The sequence below is a fragment of the Macrobrachium nipponense genome, chromosome 48 (assembly GCF_015104395.2).
Source record: "Macrobrachium nipponense isolate FS-2020 chromosome 48, ASM1510439v2, whole genome shotgun sequence".
NCBI classification, from domain to species: domain Eukaryota; kingdom Metazoa; phylum Arthropoda; class Malacostraca; order Decapoda; family Palaemonidae; genus Macrobrachium; species Macrobrachium nipponense.
In genome coordinates this window covers 6,948,486-6,974,392 of record NC_087223.1, presented here as the reverse complement: position 1 = coordinate 6,974,392, position 25,907 = coordinate 6,948,486, and the positions used below count along the sequence as shown (strand labels likewise).

Below are 25,907 nucleotides of genomic sequence, written 5' to 3'. Positions count from 1 at the left end.
CAAATGCAAATCTATGGAAGGGGGGGCGGGTGGTAGCACACGTAACCGGATACAAATTGAAAAGAAATTACACTGGAACGGAAAAAAATAAATCTGCAATTCACTGAATCAGAAATTGCCGCCCCCTCTAGAAAAAAAAAAAAAAATAAAAATAAAAATAAAAATAAAAAAAAAGAGAAAAATTTGGTATAAATTGGTTAGGTCATGCGGACAAGGATAGTTCTAAAATAATGTAATTCAGTGTTATATATTTTAAGGTTATATTTAGTCAGTGTATAATTATGATAAGGTAAATGAAGAGAAATTAACTGAAGAGGGAGAGAGAGAGAGAGAGAGAGAGAGAGAGAGAGAATTATAATTTACTGATTAACAAATACATGGAACAACGGAAAAGTAACGAATAAATATATATATATATATATATATATATATATATATATATATATATATATATATTATATATATATATATATATATATATATATATATATATATATATATGTATTTATGTATGTATAATCATATACGTATTAACAGTAAACAAATAATACTATATGAACAAATAAGTAAAGGCAAAAATAGTTTTTTTTAATTATAATTTAATTAAATAACACTCGCGTAGCTAAATTCCCCCAACTAAACCCATCTGTCGAAGAGAGAGAGAGAGAGAGAGAGAGAGAGAGAGAGAGAGAGAAGAAGAAGAAATAGGGGGTTCCTTTAGGAAAGAGGTCCGTCCACTTCCAAAAAAGTTCGGAGAGGCTGCTTTAAAACCCTCCTAGGACCTCCCCTTCCTCACACCCCTCACCTCTCTCTCTCTCTCTCTCTCTCTCTCTCTCTCTCTCTCTCTCTCTCTCTCTCTCTCTCTCTCCCCTGGGGGAACACGGGGCCAAGACCTTGGGTGAGTCTTCTGGGCGAAGTTTTAGCCCTAAGAATTTTCGGGAAGGGCTGGATTGTCCTCGGGTCTTGTTTTGGGGTCCTTGGATGAGGGGAACAAGTTTCGTGTTTTTCTCAATGTGATGGTGGTATTATTATTATTATTATTATTATTATTATTATTATTATTATTATTATTATTATTATTATTTTTTATTTTATTATTATTATTTATTATTATTATTATTATTATTATTATCATTATTCTTATTATTATTATATTATATTATATTATATTATTATTATTATTATTATTATTATTATAGTAGTAGTAGTAGTAGTAGTAGTAGTAGTAGTAGTAGGAAAATTTTTATAATATTGTTATCACCAGTATCTTCAATGTTCTGTTACATATATCACATAAAACCAGAATATTATTATTATTATTATTATTATTATTATTATTATTATTATTATTACTACTTACTACTACTACTACTACTACTACTACTACTACTACTACTAATGTTAATATCATTACCAACAAACAATCGTTAGTATCACAATGATAACAGTCTGTGTTCCCCAAATGAGAAAAAAACGAAATCTATCCTCATAAATCATTATAATTACCGACCCACTCCTCTGCATAAATTAATACAATAAACCTTATATCTTATACGACACCTGTCATAACATTACGGTCAATATAATCACTACGTAATAATACGTATAAACATGAAATATATATTACATGAGGGTCTAGAAAAAATTACATTTCCGATAACCCTGATAACACGACTGACATGATATATGATATATAAACATCGAAAACACGTTTCATACCATTACATCAATGTAATCAATACCATGCCGTCTTAGATTGCTTAATAACCAGAGTGGGAATTACAGAAAGGCCAAAAATACGTCAATATACGGAAAAATGTGTAACGAAATCAGGGGCTCAGTGTAATGACAGATCTAATATGCGTTTACATCCGTTTCATAACACTACATTCAATGTAATCAATACAATACTGCGTCAGATAATGAACGATAGAATTGCATAAAATACGTGAAAATACGAAAAATATAATAATAATAATGGGGGTCTAAGGTACTAGATTATTCAATTATTGCATAAGGAATTACAGAATAACAAAATATACATTAAACCACGAGAAAATATGTAATATAATAAGGGTCTGAGGTATTAGAGTATTCACCATTTAAATAATGAATGATAGCATTACAAAATATACGTGAAACAATGGGGAAAATATATATAATATGTAAAGGATCTGAGATACTGACATGTGTTATTACATACACCATACAGTTATTTTTAAAAGAACATTCTTAAAAATAGGTAAAAGTATAAGGGTTTGAGATAGTGAACTGTGGCGGGAGGACACCGTAGAGTTTTTATGCAGCCAACGCACCCCGTCGAGTTTGTACCTCCGATAACCCGGGTCTTTTCTACGAGACGAGGGAGCGACAGGGAACTACCACTTTAAACATTTGTAGCCATCCTCTCTCTCCCTCTCTCTCTTCTCTCTCTCTCTCTCTCCCTCTCCCCTCCCTCCGTTAATTCCCTCCTCTCTCTCTCTCTCTCTCCCACCCTCTCTCTACCTACGTACCTCGGTCTCCTATCAAGTAGAGTCTTAGTTTTTGAAATCGTTAGCGCAGTTTTATGTAACGTACGAATACCGCTGTGTTTAGTATGAATCTTGCTAAAGAGATCACTAATTCTATCTCTCTCTCTCTCTCTCTCTCTCTCTCTCTCTCTCTCTCTCTCTCTCTCTCTCTCTCTCTCCAGAGAAATCAATTTCGCGTTTTTACACCGTTGCAACCGTCGTACAGCAGGCGGCAATAATCCAGTATTTTGTGTTGTCATTAACATCACTGAAGCGTCATTAGCTAGCTCTCTCTCTCTCTCTCTCTCTCTCTCTCTCTCTCTCTCTCTCTCTCTCTCTCTCTCTCTCTCTCACATTTCACACCAATTCCTTAATTTCTAGATTTACACAACTAGCAAAAAATATAAACAAGTAATCCTGTATTCATATCGGCTAAGATGCATCTGGAAATTAAGATGAGAGGAGAGAAAAAAAAATACTTGCATATTATACCTTGGAAATATAATAAAAAAAAGCCATATAAACCTACGGTTTATAATTTCCCGATCAAAAAACACCGTATAAACCCACCTTCAACCAAATTCATATTAGCTACAATTCTAGGTGAAAAATAAACTGGCCGGGAGATATACTTGTTTATTGCATCTTAGGAATATCATTACAAATATAAATAATAATTAAATCTAAGGTTTATGCTAAGCAGAGATTAAAACGCCGTATAAACCAGCCTTAAACCACCGTTGGAAGCAACGGGAGAAAATAATTGGACGTTATATCTCGGAAATATTAATGAAAATAAAAGTAATTATTAAGCATCAGGTTTATAAAACCATGGATATACAAAAAAGTATAAACCAAACTTAAACCATATTCATATCGGTTAAAATTCTACCTGAAGATCAAGTCATAGGAAAAATAACTTACATAATATATCCTCGATACATTAATACAAATATAAACAATGATTAAACCTAAGGTTTATAATAAGTAGAGATTAAAATACCATATAAACCAACCTTAAACTACCATACTTTTCATTAAAATTCTACCATAAAATCAGGTTAATAAGATAAAACTTCTATACAACAAATACTCTAAATATTTTGGAAACATGAATACTAATTAAACCAACGGTTTATAACGTTCGGACTATAAAACACTGTATAAACCAACTTACCTTTGCCTAAAATTAACAGGAATCACAACTTGTGTTATATCTTCTAAATATTATCAAAAGTATAAATACTAACTAAAGCTTAGATTAATACCGTCCGGTCTATAAAACTGCATAAACCAGCCATAAACCAACTTACGTTTCCCTAGAATTAATCGGAAACGCAACTTGTGTTATATCTTCTAAATGTTATCAAAAGTATAAATACTAACTAAACCTAAGGTTAATATCGTCCGGTCTATAAAACATTGTATAAACCAGCCACAAAACGAATAAGCCGACCAAAGACGAGGAAACAGGGATGCTACAGTTCTACATCGTTTGAAACCCAGATTTCATTAACTCCTGATTTTCACGTCGCTTGTAGAGTCTGCGACCACGTACGACGCAGCGTTTCCTAGCCATTCGGATCTGACACCGCCGGTGTCAGAAACCTACGATCAGAGCTGACAGCGGTGTCAGAACTGCAAAGGTGGTCAGAATTCACGATGGTGGCAGGTGGAGCCCGCATCTTGCTGGGTTATAAAGCTGTCGTGTTTAATGTTGTAATATTATCTATATTTTTTTTTAATCTTGAGGAATGGTCGTATATAACTTTGTAGTTGTCAGAGTTATAAAATATTTATTATTATTATTATTATTATTATTATTATTATTATTATTATTATTATTATTATTATTATTATTGTTGTTGTTGTTGCTGTTGTTGTTGTTGAATACAGCATAGCAAAAATATTGTGAGAAAGTGCCTTATATATATATATATATATATATATATATATATATATATATATATATATATATATATATATATATATATATATATATATATATATATATATATATAATATATGTGTGTGTGTGTTTGCGTGCTTGCGTGTGTATGTATGTGTGCATAAAACAACAACAATTATAACAATGAAAACCATCTCCCACACCAGACTAAACAACACAAAACTTCTAATAATAATAATAATAATAATAATAATAATAATAATAATAATAATAATAATAATAATAATAAAACGGAGCACATAGTAAGAAAAGTGATGGACTCCTAATGGAGGCAGGATGCAACCCGGAACCCCACATTATAAAATACCACCCAGTCGAATTGGAGGACTGTGATAGAGCAAAAAAAAAAAATATATAATAATAATAATGATGATAATAATAGTAATCATCACAAAAGAGGTAAAGCACCTCTCTCTCTCTCTCTCTCTCTCTCTCTCTCTCTCTCTCTCTCTCTCTCTCTCTCTACAAAGCATCCATAAGCATCCACTAACAATCTTCCATCTTTCTGTTGTTTACGGAAATTGGCTTCCAAGTCGGTCTCTTTGATGTTGCTTCCTGTTCAAGAAACGTTCCGCAGGTGATCACAGGGAAGAAGAAGAAGAAGCAGAGGAAGAAAGAGAAGAAGAAGAAAAGCCAATGGATGATAATAAGAGAGAGAGAGAGAGAAAGAGAGAGGGGGGAATTATGCATATATGGGATTATCTGACTTCTTTACAGATAAGGGGTTGGTGCCAGAGAGTGATATTATTCATTATTATTATTATTTTTTTGTTTTGCGTTTGTTTATAGGATGAGGTTGCTTGGCGTAACGGTAAATACACACACTCACACACACACACAAATATATATATAATATATATATATTATATATATATATATATATATATATATATATATATATATATATATATATATATATATATATATATATATATATATAAACCTTTGTGTACTTAAATGTTCGAATAGACATTGCATATTTCTATGTGCATCTTTCAGCTTAGGGCGAGAAAGACAGACAGACAGACAGGCAGACAGACAGACAGAAAGTACGTGTGAGAGAGAGAGAGAGAGAGAGAGAGAGAGAGAGAGAGAGAGAGAGAGAGAGAGAGAGAGAAATAAAATACAATGTACTCTAAAATTATCACCCATAAATGTTTATATATGTGTATTCACACTCACAAACAAAACCTATAGCTTTGAGAGCTACAGCATCACACAAATACAGAAACAGAGAGAGAGAGAGAGAGAGAGAGAAGGTTCTCCCTTCATAGACCAGGAGACAATCTTGAGTACCCTTCGCAAAGAGGGGGAATACAAAGGCACGAACGATCACCGAATACTAAGGGGAATGGCTGGAGAGAGAGAGAGAGAGAGAGAGAGAGAGAGAGAGCCGGTGTTCCTTACAAAATGGAGCATAAATGACTGTAACACGAATTGTTATTCACTTCTGAATAATGCTAATGAAGAGAGATGGAGAGGTAGGGTCACTGTGAGAGAGAGAGAGAGAGAGAGAGAGAGAGAGAGAGAGAGAGAGAGAGAGAGAGTATAAAAGGGGAAACAATGATGATAGGGCGATAGATAGCTTGTCCTCCATCTATATAAAGACAGGTTTTTGGTATAACACCCCAAATGTCATTCTATATCTAGAATAATGGCAGTTCACATATAGATGGAAAACGCCTTAAAATAGCATTAAAAAGGAGATGGTTAGAACATAGATGGAGAAAGATTGATATCCGTAGAGTGAAGGGAACTAGAAGGAGCTGTTTCACCTTGAAAAGTCATACACAAAAAAAATACACACATCTAGTTAACACATCTCCATTTCACTCGAAAACAAAGATGGCGCTGCATCTAACACGAATTATAAGTCACTCCAGCAAGCAGAAAAGGAGTAGAAAGATGGAGATCGAAGCAGGAGCTGGACACAGCGATGGAAAATGGACGACAGAGCGATGGAGTAGTCCTCGCTTCTTCTTTTTTTCCATCAAAATGGCAGCCAAAGGCGATTTGGAAAAGGGAAACTTTAGTTTGAATGTATCTACGATGATCTGGTATGAGTGTTTACATCGACGCTTCATAAACAAAAGAATAAAGAGATGCGTTTGGCTTCTTCTCCTGAGAGAGAGAGAGAGAGAGAATAATGAAGAGGAGAATGAGCTCTTAATGGACAGTGCAGCGCGAGAGAGAGAGAGAGAGAGGGGAGGACTCTATTGTAAAGCCATTGTGCAAAAGCATAAATAAAGGAGTAAAGCAGAGGAAAGGGGAAACGACGAATGATAGCCGAGAGAGAGAGAGAGAGAAGAGGAACAGGAGAATGACGATTACGAATAGAAGAAGGGTGGGCGGTAATAATAAGGTACGGATCTACAGAGAGAGAGAGAGAGAGACGGATCAAGGTGACGAGGAAAGTAACTAATAGCGAAAGATATTCATTATAAATAAACATTATAGATTAACAGCCTGACAGATCAACAACACCAACGCAGCCCATAGACAGACAGACAGACAGATAGAAAGACAACACACAGGACGCAACAGCATCGAGCGAAACAACAAAGAACAGCGCAAAACAGCAGAAACAAACAACTGCTGTTCGGAGGTGATACAGCATTGTAGCAATGGCTGGAGTGAGTGGAGCTGTTTGGCAGAGAGAGAGAGAGAGAGAGAGAGAGAGAAGGGGTGGGATGTGGGGGGAATGGATGTAGGATGGATGGATGAGGGGAGAGGGGGGCGAAGCCCCCCCTGGAACCCCAAGCCAACATCTGGAACGACCCCCAATGGTTCGTTGCTCATAATAAGATCACGGGGGAAGGGGGGGGTTTGGCAGGGGGTTGGGTTGCCCTGATGACGCCATAGGCTCTTGCCCTTCCACCCTTCCCCCCCCTCTCCTCCTCCTCCTCCTTCCCCCCTCTTCCCCCTCTTATATTTTCCCCTCTCCCCAGTGGAAGTTTTTTCCCCCTATCAACTTCCTCCCTTCTAAATTGCATGCTCCCAAATGTTTTTTTTATCTTTTTTTTTTTAATCTTTTTTCTCATTTTTTATTTCCACTTCCATTTTATTTCGCCAACGGTATCTATATGTCCTCGGTTTTTACCCACTCTCTCTCTCTCTCTCTCTCTCTTCTCTCTCTCTCTCTCTCTCTCTCTCTCTCTGGTTTTTATATTTTTCCTAGCTACCATTTTATTTCGCAGGCGGTATCTATATGTCCACAGTTTTTTCCCCCACCCCTCTTTTTATTCTTAAATCTCTCTCTCTCTCTCTCTCTCTCTCTCTCTCTCTCTCTCTCTCTCTCTCTCTCTCTCTAGCCTTTTTATCTTATGTCCGATACTGTTGCAAAGTTTTTTTCCAAAATAACTTTTTTCCATCCACTAGGTGTCTTAGCTACTAGGCTCTCTCTCTCTCTCTCTCTCTCTCTCTCTCTCTCTCTCTCTATAGCCTTTTTATCATCGGTGAGATCGAGTTCCAAACTCTTTTAAAAATATTCTTTATATCTGTCAGGCGTTGCTGTCTGATCACATCCGAAGATTTCAATATACCTTCTTTTGTTTTTAAGATATATATATATATATATATATATATATATATATATATATATATATATATATATATATATTATAATATCCATAACCTATATTACTACCATCACGAATCTAATATCTGTCTTTATAACATATTCTTTCACAGAAATTTAAACCAAATTCATGCAGTAATATCTAATATTGTGGATTCCCCACATTACCTCTCTTTGCTTAAAAAAAAATCTGCTTCTTTGTTATTTTTGGGTGTTATACATTTATATCCTATATTACAATATCCTATATTATGTAACATCCTATATTGTAATATAGGATATTACAATATCCTATATTACAATTTTTGTAATAATTATTTATTGGCAGAAGGTTCAACCAAAGTCATGCAGTTATCAGCGATCTAATTCCAAGGCATCTTTATATGTCTAAAATCATCTATATTGTTACTTTAAACATACATTTATTTTCCTTTTTCGTCTTCCTGCTATCGTGTGTGCGTGTGTGTGTGTGTGTGTGTCCACACACGTGTATATACTTTGTCATGTCAAATTTACATAATTCTTAGCTTTATGCGAACTTTTCAAAAAAATGTGTCTGGTTAAGTTTGAAAGCAATGTTTTATAATAATAATAATAATAATAATAATAATAATAATAATAATAATAATAATAATAACACAGATCATCTAAAAATTATTCCAAGTTACGAAAATCACTCGACCAATGTCTGCCAAATTATTATAGAAATTATAATTCAAAGACGGAATAATATCGGTCAGTAATGAACACTATAATAATATTCACTGTCCATTCATGTTATTCAATATTAATACAGAAAAAAAGGTTTGTGTATTTCTATAATTAGATTTCATATTTGCGTCGCGTCAAGGAATATCAGATTCTGAAAATCTATGGACAGAGTATTTATATATATATTTTACACACATTTATATATATATATATATATATATATATATATATATATATATATATACTATATATATATATTTATTTATTATGTGTAAGTCACTCCCAAAGTGTGGCTAATTCGATATTCAGTGATGTTTGAAAGTCAACAAATATATTGATACATTGATCACTTTTTTCGCAAATCATTTAAAGTCTATGTATGTATATATTACAAAAATTACAGCTAGGAACTGAAATAATATAATAAACGTTAACAGTAATTCTCACTGTCCTTTCATACGGAACAAATCACAAACAGTCAAAACTGTTAAAATGTCAGAATTAAAACCATTAAATTGGTTAATATTTCTATGAGACTAAAATCAGCAAATTATTTTCATTTTAATATTAAAAAAACACTAATTAAATGAAAGACTCAGAATATTATTTATTTAATCAGACTGTAAGACTCAAGGCAGGAGCTTATTATTGCTAATATTTTTTTAAAAAACCTAATTGTTTAACTGAAAGACTCACCAGGCCATAAGACTCCAATAGCAAATCATTAGTGATATTTTTTTTCAAATAACCTTTTCAAATGACAGATTGAGACTACTCACTATGCAGACTAAAATACTCAAGATAGCAAATTATTGTTAATATTTTAACAAATAAAAACTTTAACTGTTTCAATGAGACGAAATATTACTTCTTAACCTGACTAAAAAGACTCAAGGCAGCAAATTATTGTTAACAATTTTTCAAAATATTAAATGAAAGACCCAGACCATCACTCATTAACCAGGTTAAATGACTGACAATTACTGATAGACACAAACTCGTTATCTCGGACCAAGATATAATCGAGGGGTTGTGACAATCCCTTCGACACAACTGAGAGAGGAAAACACAGGGCCCTCAATATATAAGTGAATGTCTTTTGTTTACAATATCTAAGCAACCTCTTCTTCTTCTTGCTCTTTTGCGACTAGGAATCCTGACCTCGAACCAAGAAGTAATCGATATTATAAATATTCTTTAATACACGACTGAAAGCAGAGTCACCAAAGCACTTAATAAACATATAAATATAAATGAAACTTAATAAATATATAAATATAATGAAAGCAGAGTCACCAAAGCACTTAATAAATATATAAATATAAATGAAAACTCTTTGTTTACATTGTCTAAATAACCTCTTCTTCTTCTTCTTTTTCTCTCGTGACAGCGGGCGGAGACGGCGCCTTCAAGAAGGTGAAGAGTGAGGGCGGGATGTGTACCACAGGGCATTCACCCACGCCCACGCCCACAACCTGCCCCACGCCCGCACGCCGGAGACACCGCACCACCTTCACCCAGGTGAGATATGCCCACCCATCCTGCAGCAGGGGGTTCTCTCTCTCTCTCTCTCTCTCTCTCTCTCTCTCTCTCTCTCTCTCTCTCTCCAAAGCTAAGTGCATTACTTAATGATAAAAAAACAAATGAATTCCATATTTCACAAATTCATAATATTCTTTAAAACAAAATTTCTCTCTCTCTATCTATCTATCCATCTATCTTGCTTTCTCTCTCTCCTGTACAAAGCTAAGTAAATTACTTAATGATAAAGAAACAAATGAATTCCATATTTCACAAATTTGTAATATTCTTTCAAAATTCGCTCTCTCTTCTCTCTCTCTCTCTCTCTCTCTCTATTATCTATCTCAAAGCTTAGTGAATGACTAAACAATCAAAGAAACAAATCTAATTAAATCTTCCCAAATTTTATCACTTATTTTTTTTTTAAATCTGACGAATCGCTGACCCGGACACCTTCAAATTCCAAACAGGAACAGTTGGCTGAGCTGGAGGCCGCGTTCGCCAAGAGCCACTACCCGGACATCTACTGCCGCGAGGAACTGGCCAGGAAGACGAAGCTGAACGAGGCGCGCATTCAGGTAAGTCTCTGGTCCTGGACGGATTCTTCTTCAGGAGGTTTTTCGTAATTTTTATTTTATCTTTTTTTTTGGGGGGGGGATACCTTGGGGATTCAAACGTTGCTGCCTCCATGGGAGTCCTGCAGTGTTCCAGGGATTCTTAGGCACTTGGAGATACTGCAGGACCTCCTCCAAGAGTTTTTCCTTTATCTTCTCACTTAAGGAATTAGGTTTCTGCAGGATACCTTAGGATACAAATGTTGCTGCTTCAGTGGGAGTGTTTCGAGGATCCTTGGGCACTTTGGGATACTGCAGTGTTTCTTTTATCTTCTTACTTAAGGTAAAAGGATTCTAGGGCACTTTATGACATTTTCGGATTCAAATGTTGACGTTTGTGTGGGAGTCCTGGGGATAAAGAACCCTAGGGAGGAGCTATTTGGCTCTAGGATGCGAGTTCTAGGATTCTACAGAGTAGAACCCCCTAGAATATCATATTCTTCGTGGGCCCAGGGGTTTAAATCCCCCTAGAAATGGTTATCTAGCTCTGGGACGCGTGGTTTAAGGGTACATCTCTCTAGAAAAGGCTTATTTAGCCATGGAATAAATTCCTTGGAAGTGGGTAAGTCCTTCGAGAAGGAAGATGCCCCTGGGATGGATTCCTGGGGGTTAAAATCACTAGAAAAGGGTTACCTGACTCTAGGATGGGGGTTTTAAGCCCCCTACCAGAAGGTGTATTTAGCTCTGGGATGGATTAAGTAGAACGCATTAACATAAGGTAGGTTAGGCTAAGTTAAGATACATAAGTTCTACCTAATGCTTATGGATGGATTAAGTAGAACACACTAACATTATTTAAGTTAGGAGGATTTGCTCAGTCTCGTCGCATCATTTTCCAGATACTTTCGTGCTGCCAAACAAGGCGCGATCCGACCTCTGGCTTACTCGGGGCGCGTGCTTGAATCTACGGTCCAAGAGCGCGTTTTTTCACCAACGAAAATTAAAATAAATACGCTCTATTCTATTAGAAATACTTTTTTTGTACTGTTTAACATACACATTTTTTCATTTTTTACATTTTCACTCTAATAAACAAATCATAAATATCCTCTCCTCAAATTCCTGTATCTTCAACTCGACGCGAAACACCTTTTTCCAGACCTTTTTAGGGATTTTCCATAGACCTTTCCTATCCCCCAACAAGAACAACAAAGACAGCAAGAATAACAACAACAAAGTAGTTTGTAGGCTTACTCCCCGAGTAAGCGAGAAGAGAAACATTGAGGATTTGGCTTAAGGGTAAACGGTCACCAATCAGATAAATAGAGAAAGACAGGAATTCCCGAAATTAATGTTGATAAAAATCTCATATCTAAAAAATGTTGACACTGAAAGGTAAAAAAAATGAAAATGAAGTCAAAGGAACGCATTTTATATTTAATAATATATTTAGAGGTTTTATGAACTCTCTCTCTCTCTTTCTCTCTCTCTCTCTCTCGACATTTTGTAAAAATTGTGTATCTATTGCAGTGTAAGACTTCAAGGAATATATAAAGGCATCACTGATCTCAGTAAATAAAAAATAATAATAGGAAAATATATATATATATAAATTGATTCCCATCAATAAAGATGCAATATTTTGCAACAAAAATATAAACGTAATAAAATTACAGATGTGTCTTTAATTCTCTATCAACAACTTTTTAAAATAAAGATTTTTTTGTTGCTGTAACAGAATTCCACATCTTTTTTCAATACTAAACATAAATATAGCGTAAAACAGAATACATTCACAATGCGTCAACTTACAATTTAAATGAAAAATAATCAGTATTGAATAAATCCATTTGAAAAAAATATTTTTTTAGGTCAAGTCAAATGCTGTTTAAAAATTAATTTCGTTGGAATGACAAAATATCAGAGTGATCATTCAAAGTTGATTTATCTATTTATTTCTTTTCCTTTGCAATGAAATTCGACCCATTTTTTACTCAAGAGCAAAATATGACAATATTAATTCAATCAAATTCCATGAGTTATAATTTTCATTATTATTTTCAGACTTACTGTTGAAAGTTGCAAAAGACTGATAAGACTTATTCGTCCAATGAAAAAAATTAAGTCTTTCTACTTTCGAGGTCGAAAAGTTTGATATTGTTCAAAAATCACTGGAACAACATTACTCATATTTACGAATTTGAAATCCAGCGATTGTATCTGTTGACGGGACGGAGGATTTATTGGATGAATTCCAATAAATTCAATATCCAATGCATTTGTGAATCTAAATCAAAATGCAAAAAAAAAAAAATAGTTATATTTTCTAAATCTGATTTCGGGGGATTTTGTTTCAGTTTTTCGAATGGTGATTAAAAAAATTGTTGGCTGTGCAATGGGTCTGGAAAAAATTATTTTGAAAATAATCATTTTTGATCAATAAATTATTTTCGAATCAATAAATGATTAAAAAAATAACGAAATACATTTAGAACATTTCTAACAATATTCAATAGAATTTACGACCATAATTTAATCTACAAAATAACTTAGATGATTTATAAAAATAATTTACGTAATTTAGAACAATATTATAGACCATTCTTAACAATTCAGATAATTTATAATAATGATCCAAATCATTCACAGCTATCATTTAGGTATCTTACAACAATAATGAAGATAATCTTTAATACTAATTTAAGATAATTATTACTTAAATATAAAAAAAATTCAAATTTCAGTTGTGATGAAATAAAAATCTCGCTATTACCAAGCGGAGGCCGACGGAGGGGAAACCATCTCTCTCTCTCTCTCTCTCTCTCTCTCTCTCTCTCTCTCTCCTAGCTTATGTCTACAAGTTAAGCTGAATAAAAATGTGTAATAAGGAAAGATTATGATAATTAGTTTTTTACTCTCTCTCTCTCTCTCTCTCTCTCACTCTCTCTCTCTCTTCTTGCTCCTCTCTCTCTCTCTCTCTCCTAGCTTATGTCTACAAGTTAAGCTGGACAAAGATTTGTAATGAGAAAAGATTATGATAATTAATTTTTTACTCTCTCTCTCTCTCTCTCTCTCTCTCTCTCTCTCTCTCTCTCTCTCTCTCTCTCTCTCTCTCTCTCTCTCTCTGCAGTTCATTTGCATAATCAGGTGCTTAGATGTAATTTTTGGCAACTGGTCCTCCTGGGATTGCGTTCATATGCGTATTTACATTGAATAAGGATTTCTTTTAAATTCATTCCGAAAGGAAGACGTTTTGAAGTAATCCGGTTAAATAGTTCCTGAGGTATTCTTCTTTGCCTTTTGGTGTTCTTGTGTGTTGTTGTGCGTGTGTACATGTGTATATATGTATGTGTATATATATATATGTATATATATATATATCCATAAAGTCGAGCAGTATATTAGCAGGTGAAAAGGCAAAACGGCTCAATACAAGGATGCTTTATGTCGCCAACGTTCCAAGACTATGGTCTCATTTTCAAGGCTATAAAAACAAAATACGTAAATTACAAACTTATCCACCAAGATTAACATCAATTGTTACATACGAATAAGCACGAGAAAAAATAAATAAATATAAGTATATAAAAATTTTAAATAAAAATCAAATAACAAAAACACACAATGTATTAAACACTAAGTAAAAATTGTTAAAAGAAATAAAATATATAAAACAAACCTTACAACCCGAGTAGTGCAAGTACGATGATTTTAAGATAATTTTATCCAGCCCTAATGAAAACCAACTCCCTATACTCGAATCCTTGGCCATTAAGCACCTCGTTCCAACTCTGAATAACAACACTACAGCAGTTCCATTATACATTGCTTAGACCGCCCTCTCTTATCTTCTTTCCTTGGTTATCTCGACTCCTTCTCGCTCTGGCAGGCCTTTCAGCAACCGAACCTCGGGTTGTAAGGTTTGTTTCATATATTTTTTTTTTTTATTTTTTTTTACAATTTTTACTTTGTGTTTCATACATTGTGTGTTTTTAGTTATTTGTTTTTTATTTAAAATTGTTATATACTTATATTTATTTATTTTTTCTCGTGCTTATTCGTATGTAACAATTGATGTTAATCTTGCTGGACAAGTTTGTAATTTATGTATTTTTGTTTTTTATAGCCTTGAAAATGAGACCATAGTCTTGGAACGTTGGCAACAATAAAGCAACCCAATGTATTGAGCTGTTTTGACTTTTCACCTGTTAAATATATATATATATATAATATATATATATATATTATATATATATATATAGATATAATATAGAGATTGTTTCAATCTTATATATATATATATATATAGATAATATATCAATATATATATATATATATATATTATCATATTATATATATATATATATATATATAATATATATATTATATATGATATATATAGTATCTATATATATATATATATATGTTCAAAATCCTATGTCCAAGATTAACTACAGAAAAATCTGCAGTAAATTTAGCATCTAATCTGCCCTGTACAACAGTACCCTAAAAACCCCTTCTAAACGCAAACCTCCGTCAAGGCTCAGCAAGCCATCAGTCGCCCTAACATGTCCTCAATCCAGATGCTGAATTTTCTTTTTCAATAGGTTTTTTTTTATAGCAAACTTCGGCGAAATCGAGTTTTCTGTGCAGCGTGTAATCAAGGCCACGGGTGATTCTCTATCTTACGGTGGTCTTGGTATAATGCTGTCTGAGCCGCTGCCCATGAAATTCTCAGCCGGCCGTGGTGGCCTGGGTTGTTCTGTTGCCGGACGCACAATGATGGGTAACTTTAACCCTCAATAAATTAGAACCTACTGAGGCTAGAGGGCTGCAATTTGGTACGTTTGATGATTGGAGGGTGGATGATCAACATATCAATTTACAGCTCTCTAGCCTCTGTTGTTTTTAAGAATATTGGTAACTTTAACCTTGAGTAAATTAGAATCTACTGAGGCTAGAGGGCTGCAATTTGGTACGTTTGATGATTGAAGGGTGGATGATCAACATACCAATTTGCAGCCCTCTAGCTTTACTAATTTTTTAAGATCTGAGGCTGGACAAACAACATTGATAATAAACAGAAGCTTCTTGTTAGATAACAATAAACTCCAAATAAATAATTAGAGAGCACAACAATTAAACATAAAACAACAATATATAATTAGAGATTGAAAAAAAAACTAAAAAAAATCCCAAGAAATTGTAGAAATTCATTGTTATTAGTTTGAATTTAAAAAAATAAAGTTACAAATGGTGACTCTATGCATTCGCTTCGGAGCGTAACAAGGACATTCTAACAAACATACCTTTGCAAACAAAGGGGAGCAAACAAGCGTGGGACAGAAAGATCTAACAAACAATAATCTACTTTCTACATAGAAAAGTAAAAAATCAAGTTTCAGTACAAAACTCAAACAAAAAGTGTGGCAAATAAACAAATTTACAAATATAATTACAAAATAAGAGAGAGAGAGAGAGAGAGAGAGAGAGAGAGAGAGAGAGAGAGAGAGAGAGAGAGAGTGAAGGCTCACAATTATTTATTTCAAGAAAAAAAATTCTACAGATTTTATAAAGAACCAGAAGATATAGAAAAAATTACAAGAGCTTAAGTGAACGACTCAAACATATAAATTTAGGAGAAGAGAGAGAGAGAGAGAGAGAGAGAGAGAGAGAGAGAGAGAGAGAGAGAGAGAGAGAGAGATAAAAGCCTTGCAAATATTTACTTATAGGGGAAAACATTAAATAGACTTTACAAAAACATAAAATACAGAATTCAAACAAAATAAATGTCAAATACACAATGTTCAGAAGAAGAACAAAAAGGAGAATAATAACAAGGATACGAAGAACAGAAGAAGAAGAAGAAAGAGATAGGAAAGACTTTGAGTACAGAAGTAGAAAAAAAAAAGTTACAAATGAACTGACGTGAAAAAAAAACAGACATTAGAACAAGCAGAGAATAGAAAGAATAAAATAAAATCAAGAATAAGAAGCGATAAGAATAAAGAGAGAGAGAGAGAGAGAGGAGAGAGAGAGAGAGAGAGAGAGAGAGAGAAATATTAAAATAAACGTGTAAATGCCACATGAATTATGTAGAGAAAAAGAAAAGCATATATAGAAATGGTACTCACACATGTGTCTGAGTGAGAGAGAGAGAGAGAGAGAAACGGGGACACACACACACATCAACCTCACCCCTAACCCCCCCCCCCCCCACTCCCCCCCCCCCCCCCCCCCCATCCCCCCAGCCATCTCCTTTTCATAATCGCGTTGGAGTGAGGCAGGTTTTAACATAATCGTGTTTAGAGAGACGGTGTCGAAAAATCACCTTTTTTATCCCTGGACAGCTGATTAAGTTGTCTCCGAGCCAAGGCTGTTATACTTTCAAATGCCACAGACAAAACTTCCTCCCCCCCACCCCCCCCACCCACCCCAAGCCAAAAGTGGAGGGTTTTTTTTTTTTCCGTCTCATACTTCCTCGTCCTCCTCCTACCTCTCTCCTCCTCTTTTTTTCTCTCTCTCTCTCTATTTCTCTATTTACTCGTTATTTCGTCTTATCTTTGCTCTTATATACTCGTTTTCCTGTAAGTTTTGATTCGTTTTCATCTGTGAATGTTTTATTTTTCCCCCACACTTCCTCCTCTCTCTCTCTCTCTCTCTCTCTCTCTCTCTTCTCTCTCTCTCTCTCCTCTTTTTATTCTTATCGCTTCTTATTCTTGATTTTATTTTATTCTTGCTATTCTCTGCATGTTTTAATGTCTATTTTTTTTCACGTCAGTTCATTTGTAACTTTTTTATTTCTATTCTGTACTCAAAGTCTTTCCTATCTCTTTCTTCTTCTGTTCTTCGTATCCTTGTTATTATTCTCCTTCTTTTTGTTCTTCTTCTGAACATTGTGTATGTGACATTGTTTTTGTTCGAATTCTGCATTTTATGTTTTTGTAAAGTCTATGGAATGCTTTCTCCTATAAGTAAATATTTGCAAGGCTTTTATCTCTCTCTCTCTCTCTCTCTCTCTCTCTCTCTCTCTCTCTCTCTCTCTCTCTCTCTCTCTCAGATATGTTGTGAATACCAGTTCTATACCTTCACTTTTCCTCAGTATCTTCTTTATTTGAAACATTCACTATTCAAATGTCTCTCTCTCTCTCTCTCTCTCTCTCTCTCTCTCTCTCTCTCTCTCTCTCTCTCACATACAAAATTCGCCCATCATTGTCTATTTAAGCATTCTGACGTTACTGTCTATCATTGTCTCTATTGACCGTTCATTTTCTCTCTCTCTCTCTCTCTCTCTCACATACAAAATTCGCCCATCATTGTCTATTTAAGCATTTTGATGTTACTGTCTATCAATGTCTCTATTGACCGATCATTCTCTCTCTCTCTCGCTCTCTCTCTCAAACTTTCTTCTCTCTCTCTCTCTCTCTCTCTCTCTCTCTCTCTCTCTCTTAAATATTATATAGATGAATCATTATTTAAATAAAAAAAAAATGCACGCACAAACAAGAACACTAATCAATTATAGGTACAAAACAGGTATAATAAACTACAATGTTATTCGAACTTAACATTTTAAAAATGAGAAAAATGAATAAAAATTCAAAAATACAAAAATAAAAAACATAAAAAAAAAAAGACGAAATGATACGAGAATTAAAAAGAAATTTCCAAGTCTTCTTCTCCATAATTCTGACCAAAAAAGAAAGACTTAAAAGGCTTCTTTCTTTCCATAACTAGCTCCACACCCCCACCCACACAAGCCCTCCCCCCCCATCCCAAGGCCCCACCCCTTTCCCCTCCCCCCTCATGAAAAGCGGTAGAATAGCGTAATTGGCAAATGAAAGAAAATGGAAATCACGCTCAGGGGGGCGGGGGCGGGGGCGCAGGGGGAGGGAAGAAGGTATAAGGGGGTAGGGACCAAGATTACCTGCCTAGTTGGTGGGAGGGGTTTAGTAGGGAAGGGGGAGGGGGAAGGGGAAAGGGCTTACTAGGGAAGGGGAGGGGCTTATATTACCTGCCTAGGTGTGTGGGGGAGGGGCTTAGTGGGGAAGGGGGAGGGGCTTATACTACCTACCTAGGTGGGTGGGTAGAGGAAGGGTGAGTGCTGCTTATCCAGATATCGTTGGCTGTCTTGTGTGGCAAGGGGGGGGGGGGGCTCTTAGGGGCCAGCGCCCCCCACCCACGAGGGGACATTATTCATCTTCTGCAGCTTCCTACTTATCATATCCATCTCAGCTCCTCCTTCGTCTCTCTTCTTCATTTTTCCCTTTTTATTTTTCTATTTGATTTTTCCCACCTAATTTTTTCTTGTATTTTCCATTTAATTTCCACATTTAAATGTCCCTATAACTGCCTCTTCCGTCGGCCTCCGCCTCCACTATCATTCAGTTACAAAGAAATAATAATTTTTAATTTTGGTTTTTCCATTTAATTTTCTTGATTTTTCCATTTGATTTTACCTTCATTTATCATTTACATTTCCTTACTTTTCCTTATGACTGCCCCTCCCGTCGGCCTCCGCCTCTACAATGACTCATTTGAAAAGTAAAATAATGTTTAATTTCGCTCTCATAAAATAGGAAAATAACTATCTTAGTTTGTAAATAATTTATATTGAAAACATAAGAATCAATTTCTTTATTTCACATCAACTCAATCTCTATGTTTCTAACTATAGAAAACTGGATTTTATTTAGTTTGAAATATGAAAATAATGAATATAAATATTTTTTTTCATTTTAAATCTATCTTTATTTGAAATCCAAAATAATCTTTAAAATCTGGAAGATTATCATTTCTATTTTTCAAGTTTTCTGTCGAGAAAACTATCGAGATGACTTTGTCTGTCCATCCGCGCTTTTTCTGTCCACCCTCAGACCTTAACAAGGCATGATCCGACCTCCAGCATACTCGGGGTGCGCGCAAGATTTTCCCCTCACGTATAAGTCGGGAACATCATATTGCCGACTTTTATCGTAGATTAAAATGTGCTAAAATCTATGGTTAAATAGATCCTTGTTTCACCAACGAAAATTAAAATGAATACGACGTATTTTATTAGAAATAATTGTTCTGTTCTGTATAACAGGCACATTATTCATCTTTTACTTTTTTCATTCTAATAAATAAATCATGAATATTCTATCCTAAAATTCCGGCATCTTTGAATCAACGTGAAACACATTTTTCAGACCTTTTTAGGCTTTTTCATAGGCCTTTCCTAACCCCCAACAAGAACAACACCAGCAAGAACAACAACAACAACAACAACTACTTAGACATATAGTTACAAATTGCAGCCTTCTAGCTTCAGTAGTTTTTATTTGAGTTAAGGTTGAAATTAGCCATGATCGTGCTTCTGGCAACGATATAGAAAAGGCCACCACAGGGCCGTGGTTAAAGTTTCATAGGTCGCGGCTCATACAGCATTATACGGAGACCACCGGAAGATAGATTTATTTCTCTACTTTAAAAATAAAAAATAAAAAATTATTACTAATCCGTTTTTTTTTAAATAAATCCATTTCCTTTTTAAATCGTTTCTTTTAAATCCCCTTTATTTTAAATCCTTCTTTCTTCTCAATACAAAAAAAAAATCCCCATAAAATCTTTACTTTAAAGATAAGAAAACCTGATTAATCCTTTTATAACTACGATTTGATTTTCATTTTAAATCCTGTATTCTAAATCGTCTTCTTTATTTTAAATCCTTCTTATTCTAAACACACACAAAATCTTAGTTTCTTCACTTTGAAAAAACAGTATTAATCCTTTTTAACTTTTCATTTTAAAACCTCTTGATTTTAAATCCCACTTTATTCCAAATCCTTCTTTATTCTAAAAAAAAAAAGTTAATCTTAACTTTGGAAAAACAATCAGTATTAATCCTTTTTAACTTGTCATTTTTAATCATTTTCAATTTAAATCCCCCTTTTAAATCCTTCTTGATTTTAAATCCATCTTTATTTTAAATCCCCATTGATTTTAATTCCTTCTTTATTCTAAAAAAATAATATATTTCTTAACTTAATCCTTTTTTAACTTTTCATTTTAAATCGTTTAGATTCTAAATCCCCTCTATTTTAAATCTCCCCGGGCGTTAAATACCACCGACATCTCTCACTCCGCTGCGCCACATAAAGAATCCTGTCAAAAATTGATCAGGAAATTCTCCAAAAAAAAAAAAAAAAAATGAAAAACGTAAAAAAATGAAAATAAAAAACCGAAATTGATTTAAGTTTCTTTTATAGATCCAGATTTGGCTGAAGAATTTTCTTCTTCCTCTTGACGGACACCTCCAGAGAGAGAGAGAGAGAGAGAGAGAGAGAGGAGGTTTAATATCTGTATTATTATTATTATTGGGCTGAGAAATTGCAATATTTTGTATATTATGTTGAAAACAAAGAGATACATATGAGAGAGAGAGAGAGAGAGAGAGAGAGAGAGAGAGGTGTAATATCTGTGTTATTATTATTATTATTATTGGGCTGAGAAATTGCAATATTTTGTATATTATGTTGAAAACAAAGAGATACATATGAGAGGAGAGAGAGAGAGAGAGAGAGAGAAAGTTCATTATTTATATTATTATTATTGGTCTTAAATCATCTGATGGACAAGATATTGCAATATTTTATATATATAATTGCTGGAAAAAAACGAGATATGTACGTACACTCTCTCTCTCTCTCCTCATCTCTCTTCTCTCGTCTCTCTCTCTCTCTCTCTCTCTCTCTCTCTCTCTCTCTCTTATAAAATAACCTTCTGACTGAAGAAATACGCAAAAACGATCGAAATAGTAATTCATTATCATAAAAAAAACACTGGAATTATTATACATTCATATATAACAACCTGCTAATATTGGCAACGACGAGACACCTATATATACCTATATAATAATTACGATATCATTTTTATCCTTTATCTTGACGTCAAAATCGACAAAAAACTCAATATATCTCGGCAGCCACTACTACCAACAACGAGACACCGACGCTGCTCGAAGCGTTGGACATCGGTCTATCATTTCCAAAGAAGTCTATTGAATTCTATCGAATAGATAATTTAATATTTAATTTTTTTTCAAAAAATAGTCTTTGTTGGCTGGAAAATGCCGCAGCTTCAAAAAAATCCTCCATCTTCTTGACTTCATTCCACCTACTACTACTACTCCCTCCTCACACCGGCCAGCAATCTTCCTCAGGAGTGGAGGAGGGAGTACGGAGGAAGTGACTCCACTCCCTCATCCCCTTCCGAGGCACCGAAGGGGGCGCCATCCCCCCCCCCCCCCAACAACTCCTGCTGCTGCGTTGGATACGAAGCTCTGATGAAGAGGATGAGAAAGGAGGTGACGTTGCAACGGTTATACCCCTAGACCTATGCCCTTGGTGGAGGAGGGGTAGGAAGACGGGGTGGGGGTCGGGGGAGGAGGGAAGGAGGAAAGAGGAAAGAAGGAGAAGGTCCTCCTCCTCCTCTTCCTCCTTCTAAGAAGAAGAAGAAGAAGAATAAGAGGAGGAAAAAACCAGCACCGAAGAGCCGATCTAACGCCTCATCCCTAGACCTATGTCCTACGAGGAGGCGGTATTACCAGGAGAATGAGGCCCTTGGCGGAGGTCCTAGGATACCCTAGGGCGTAGGAGGGAGGAGGTCCTATAACCTTCCTCGTCCCCTCCTCCTCTTCCTCCTCCTAGGAAGAAGAAGCAGGAGAAGGAGCAGAAGAAGAAGCAGAAGAAGAAGACGAAGAAGAAGACAAGAGCGCCATTATCTGTCTCTTTCATTGTGTGTTCAGCAACCAAATTATCATACAAAAATGAACACTGGCTTTTCTCCCGGCATCGCAAAAAGGAGCGAGCGGGTAAAAATTTACATATACATTACGTATTAGCATTTTGTACGTCGCTCCTCGGCGGAAAGCCGCTTGATGAGAGAGAGAGAGAAAGAGAGAGAGAGAGAGAGGGAGGGAGAGGGTGGAGAGCCTACCCTCAGGATGGGTGTCGGGGGATGCCCGATGCGCGATGATCCCCCACCGCTGACGATCTCTCTCTCTCTCTCTCTTATCTCCGTCTCGTCGTTTATATACGTAGCCTTGATGCGTCTTGAGAGAGAGAGAGAGAGAGAGAGAGAGAGATTCTTAGGTTTATTTTTCAACTCTTTGGATCTCTTCCATCTTACTCTTTCGCTGTTTTTCTCTGTTTCGTCGTCTATCTCTTTCCCTCTCATGGAGAGCGAGAGATTCTTGTGCGTTGTCTCTCTCTCTCTCTCTCTCTCCTTCTTAATCTCTATCTCTGTCTCTCTCTCTTTTAACCAGTCTTGTGAATTTTACGTCTCTCTCTCTATCTCTCTCTCTCTCTCCAGTGCATCTTATGAGAGAGCGAGATATTAATACATTTGAGAGAGAGAGAGAGAGAGAGAACGGCATATGAATAAAACTAAAGAAATTGAACTTAAATTCTTTTTCCAACTGAGAGAAGAGAGAGAGAGAGAGAGAGAGAGAGAGAGAGAGAGAGAGAGAATCATGAGTCCTCACACAAAAAAATAATAACATTACAATAATTCCCGAATCTTTAATTCTGCTCTAATTAAAGAAAAAAATATATACTCCCTGAGACGCTGTCTTTTTTCGCTTTATTTTCTCTCTCTCTCTCTCTCTCTCTCTCTCTCTCTCTCTCTCTCTCTCTCTCTCTCTCTTTCTCTTTGGCTTTATTTGCTTTAATTCCACGGCGAAATTAAGTTAGCGTGAATTCCCAGTGAGGAAAATTTCATGGCCACAAAAAGGCGAAATATCTTTATAATAAGATTTACGCTTCGGCCCGAGCGGGTGATTTGGCCATTTTTTTGCTAATCCTTTTAATCTCGGCGATTTCTTGCGCGATTTGGGAATCCCCAGGAGGGGATTTATAAGCGCTATTGACGCGTCTGTCATCAACGCCAGTTTTTACATAGTATTAGCTAATACTTTCGGTAAAGTAAAGGCGATATTAGCGCCGATATTAGCTTCATTCACTCGGTAATATGATTTTTGTAGACCCGTCTTTTAATGAGGATTTATTTGGCGATTTGTAAATCCTCTGGATGGGGATTTAATGGTATTGACACGTCTATTAACAACGCCAGTTTTGAGACAGTATTAGCTAATACTTTCGGTCAAATAACGGCGATATTAGCGCCGATATTAGCCCGATCCTGTCAACGCTACCACACAAGATCTGATTTGCTATTTAAACCCTAATTATCCGACACTATTATTAACTAATACTGTCGCTGAACTACGGACGATATTCGTTCGATATTACCCAAATTCCGTCGGCGATTTTACCCAGCTTTGAAACCGGCCACTTTTTCGAAGAGTCTTTCCGCCCCTCAGAAATTCAGAGAGAGAGAGAGAGAGAGAGAGAGAGGAGAGAGAGAGAGAGAGAGAGAGAGAGAGAGAGAAATCGCCCACAGCATCAAGCTAATATCGACGCTAATACCTCCCTCGTTTTACTGAAAGTATTAGCTAATACTTTTCAAAACTTCCGTTATTAATAGACGTGTCAATAGCGTTCAGTCCTTCACAGGGGATTTACAAATCCCTCAAGAAATCCCCACAAAAAGGGTCTAAAAAAATCATATTACCGAAAGAATAAAGCTAATATCGGCGCTAATATCGCCTTTAATTTACCGAAAGTATTAGCTAATACTGTGTCGAAACTGGCGTTGATGATAGACGCGTCAATACCGTTAAATCCCCATCCAGAGGATTTACAAATCGCCAAATAAATCCTCATTAAAAGACGGGTCTACAAAAATCATATTACCGAGTGAATGAAGCTAATATCGGCGCTAATATCGCCTTTACTTTATCGAAAGTATTAGCTAATACTATGTAAAAACTGGCGTTGATGACAGACGCGTCAATAGCGCTTATAAATCCCCTCCTGGGGATTCCCAAATCGCGCAAGAAATCGCCGAGATTAAAAGGATTAGCAAAAAAATGGCCAAATCACCCGCTCGGGCCGAAGCGTAAATCTTATTATAAAGATATTTCGCCTTTTTGGGGCCATGAAATTTTCCTCACTGGGAATTCACGCTAACTTAATTTCGCCGTGGAATTAAAGCAAATAAAGCCAAAGAGAAAGAGAGAGAGAAAATAAAGCGAATAAAGAAAGCTCGGAGGTGGGTTTGAGACTCGCGAACGCGTCTAAGGGAGTATTTTTCCTCTCTTTCTTTTCTTTAATTAAAGAAAATTTATAAAAATTGAAACTTGGGTGACGTTTGTGATATTATTCTTTTGCCGGCGAATAATTTCATATATTTCTTTTTCATTTGAATCTCTCTCTCTCTCTCTCTCTCTCTCTCTCTCTCTCTCTCTCTCTCTCTCAGACAAAATAGATCCTGCCTATCAAACCTCTTAGAGGTTTTTCATAACATGCTTGGTGTTTACGACAGTAGTAGAGGAATAATATACTCTACTTAGATTTCCAAAAGGCCTTTGACAAAGTCCCACACAAGAACCTAATGACAAAAGTTAGAGCTTTAGTAACTATAGGAGAAATAGCGGACTGGATCGAAGACTGGCTAACCTATGGAAAACAGAGAGTCGTAATAAATGGTGAAGAATCAGAATGGGCAGATGTAACAAGCGGAGTTCCCCAGGGTTCTGGCCTTGGGCCGCTCTTGTTTTTTTATTTTTATTAATGATATTGATGTAGGCTTAACTAGCAGGATAGCCAAATTTGCAGACGACACCAAACTAGGTGTAAATGCAGCAGACCCAGATACAGTGGAAAGTTTTAGAAATGATCTACTAATGAAAATATGAGTGGTAAAAAATATGGCAAATGCCTTTAACGTAGATAAGTGTAAAGTGTTACAAATAGGAACAAACAACCCTCATGCCAGCTACATGCTGCTTGGGAATGACATAAATAGTGTAGGACAAGAGGAGGATCTTAGAGTCATTATTACCAAGGACTTAAAATCCACAAAACAGTGCATAAAAGCAGAAAAGAAGGCACAGAAACTAGTGGGATACATAAAGAGGCAGTTCAAATACAGAAACAAGGAAACGGTGCTGCAGCTCC

General features: G+C 35.5%; 1 protein-coding gene across 3 annotated transcripts in view; it reads left to right on the top strand.

The window, feature by feature from the left end:
- LOC135205017 (homeobox protein unc-42-like) overlaps positions 1-25,907 on the top strand; it is a 139,069-nt gene that overhangs the window by 27,546 nt on the left and 85,616 nt on the right. For all 3 annotated transcript variants that reach the window (XM_064235263.1, XM_064235262.1, XM_064235261.1), the window contains 2 exons: positions 10,158-10,288; positions 10,759-10,866. In XM_064235263.1, the coding sequence (XP_064091333.1) occupies positions 10,158-10,288; positions 10,759-10,866 (239 nt within the window). The remainder of the gene's footprint in view (positions 1-10,157; positions 10,289-10,758; positions 10,867-25,907) is intronic.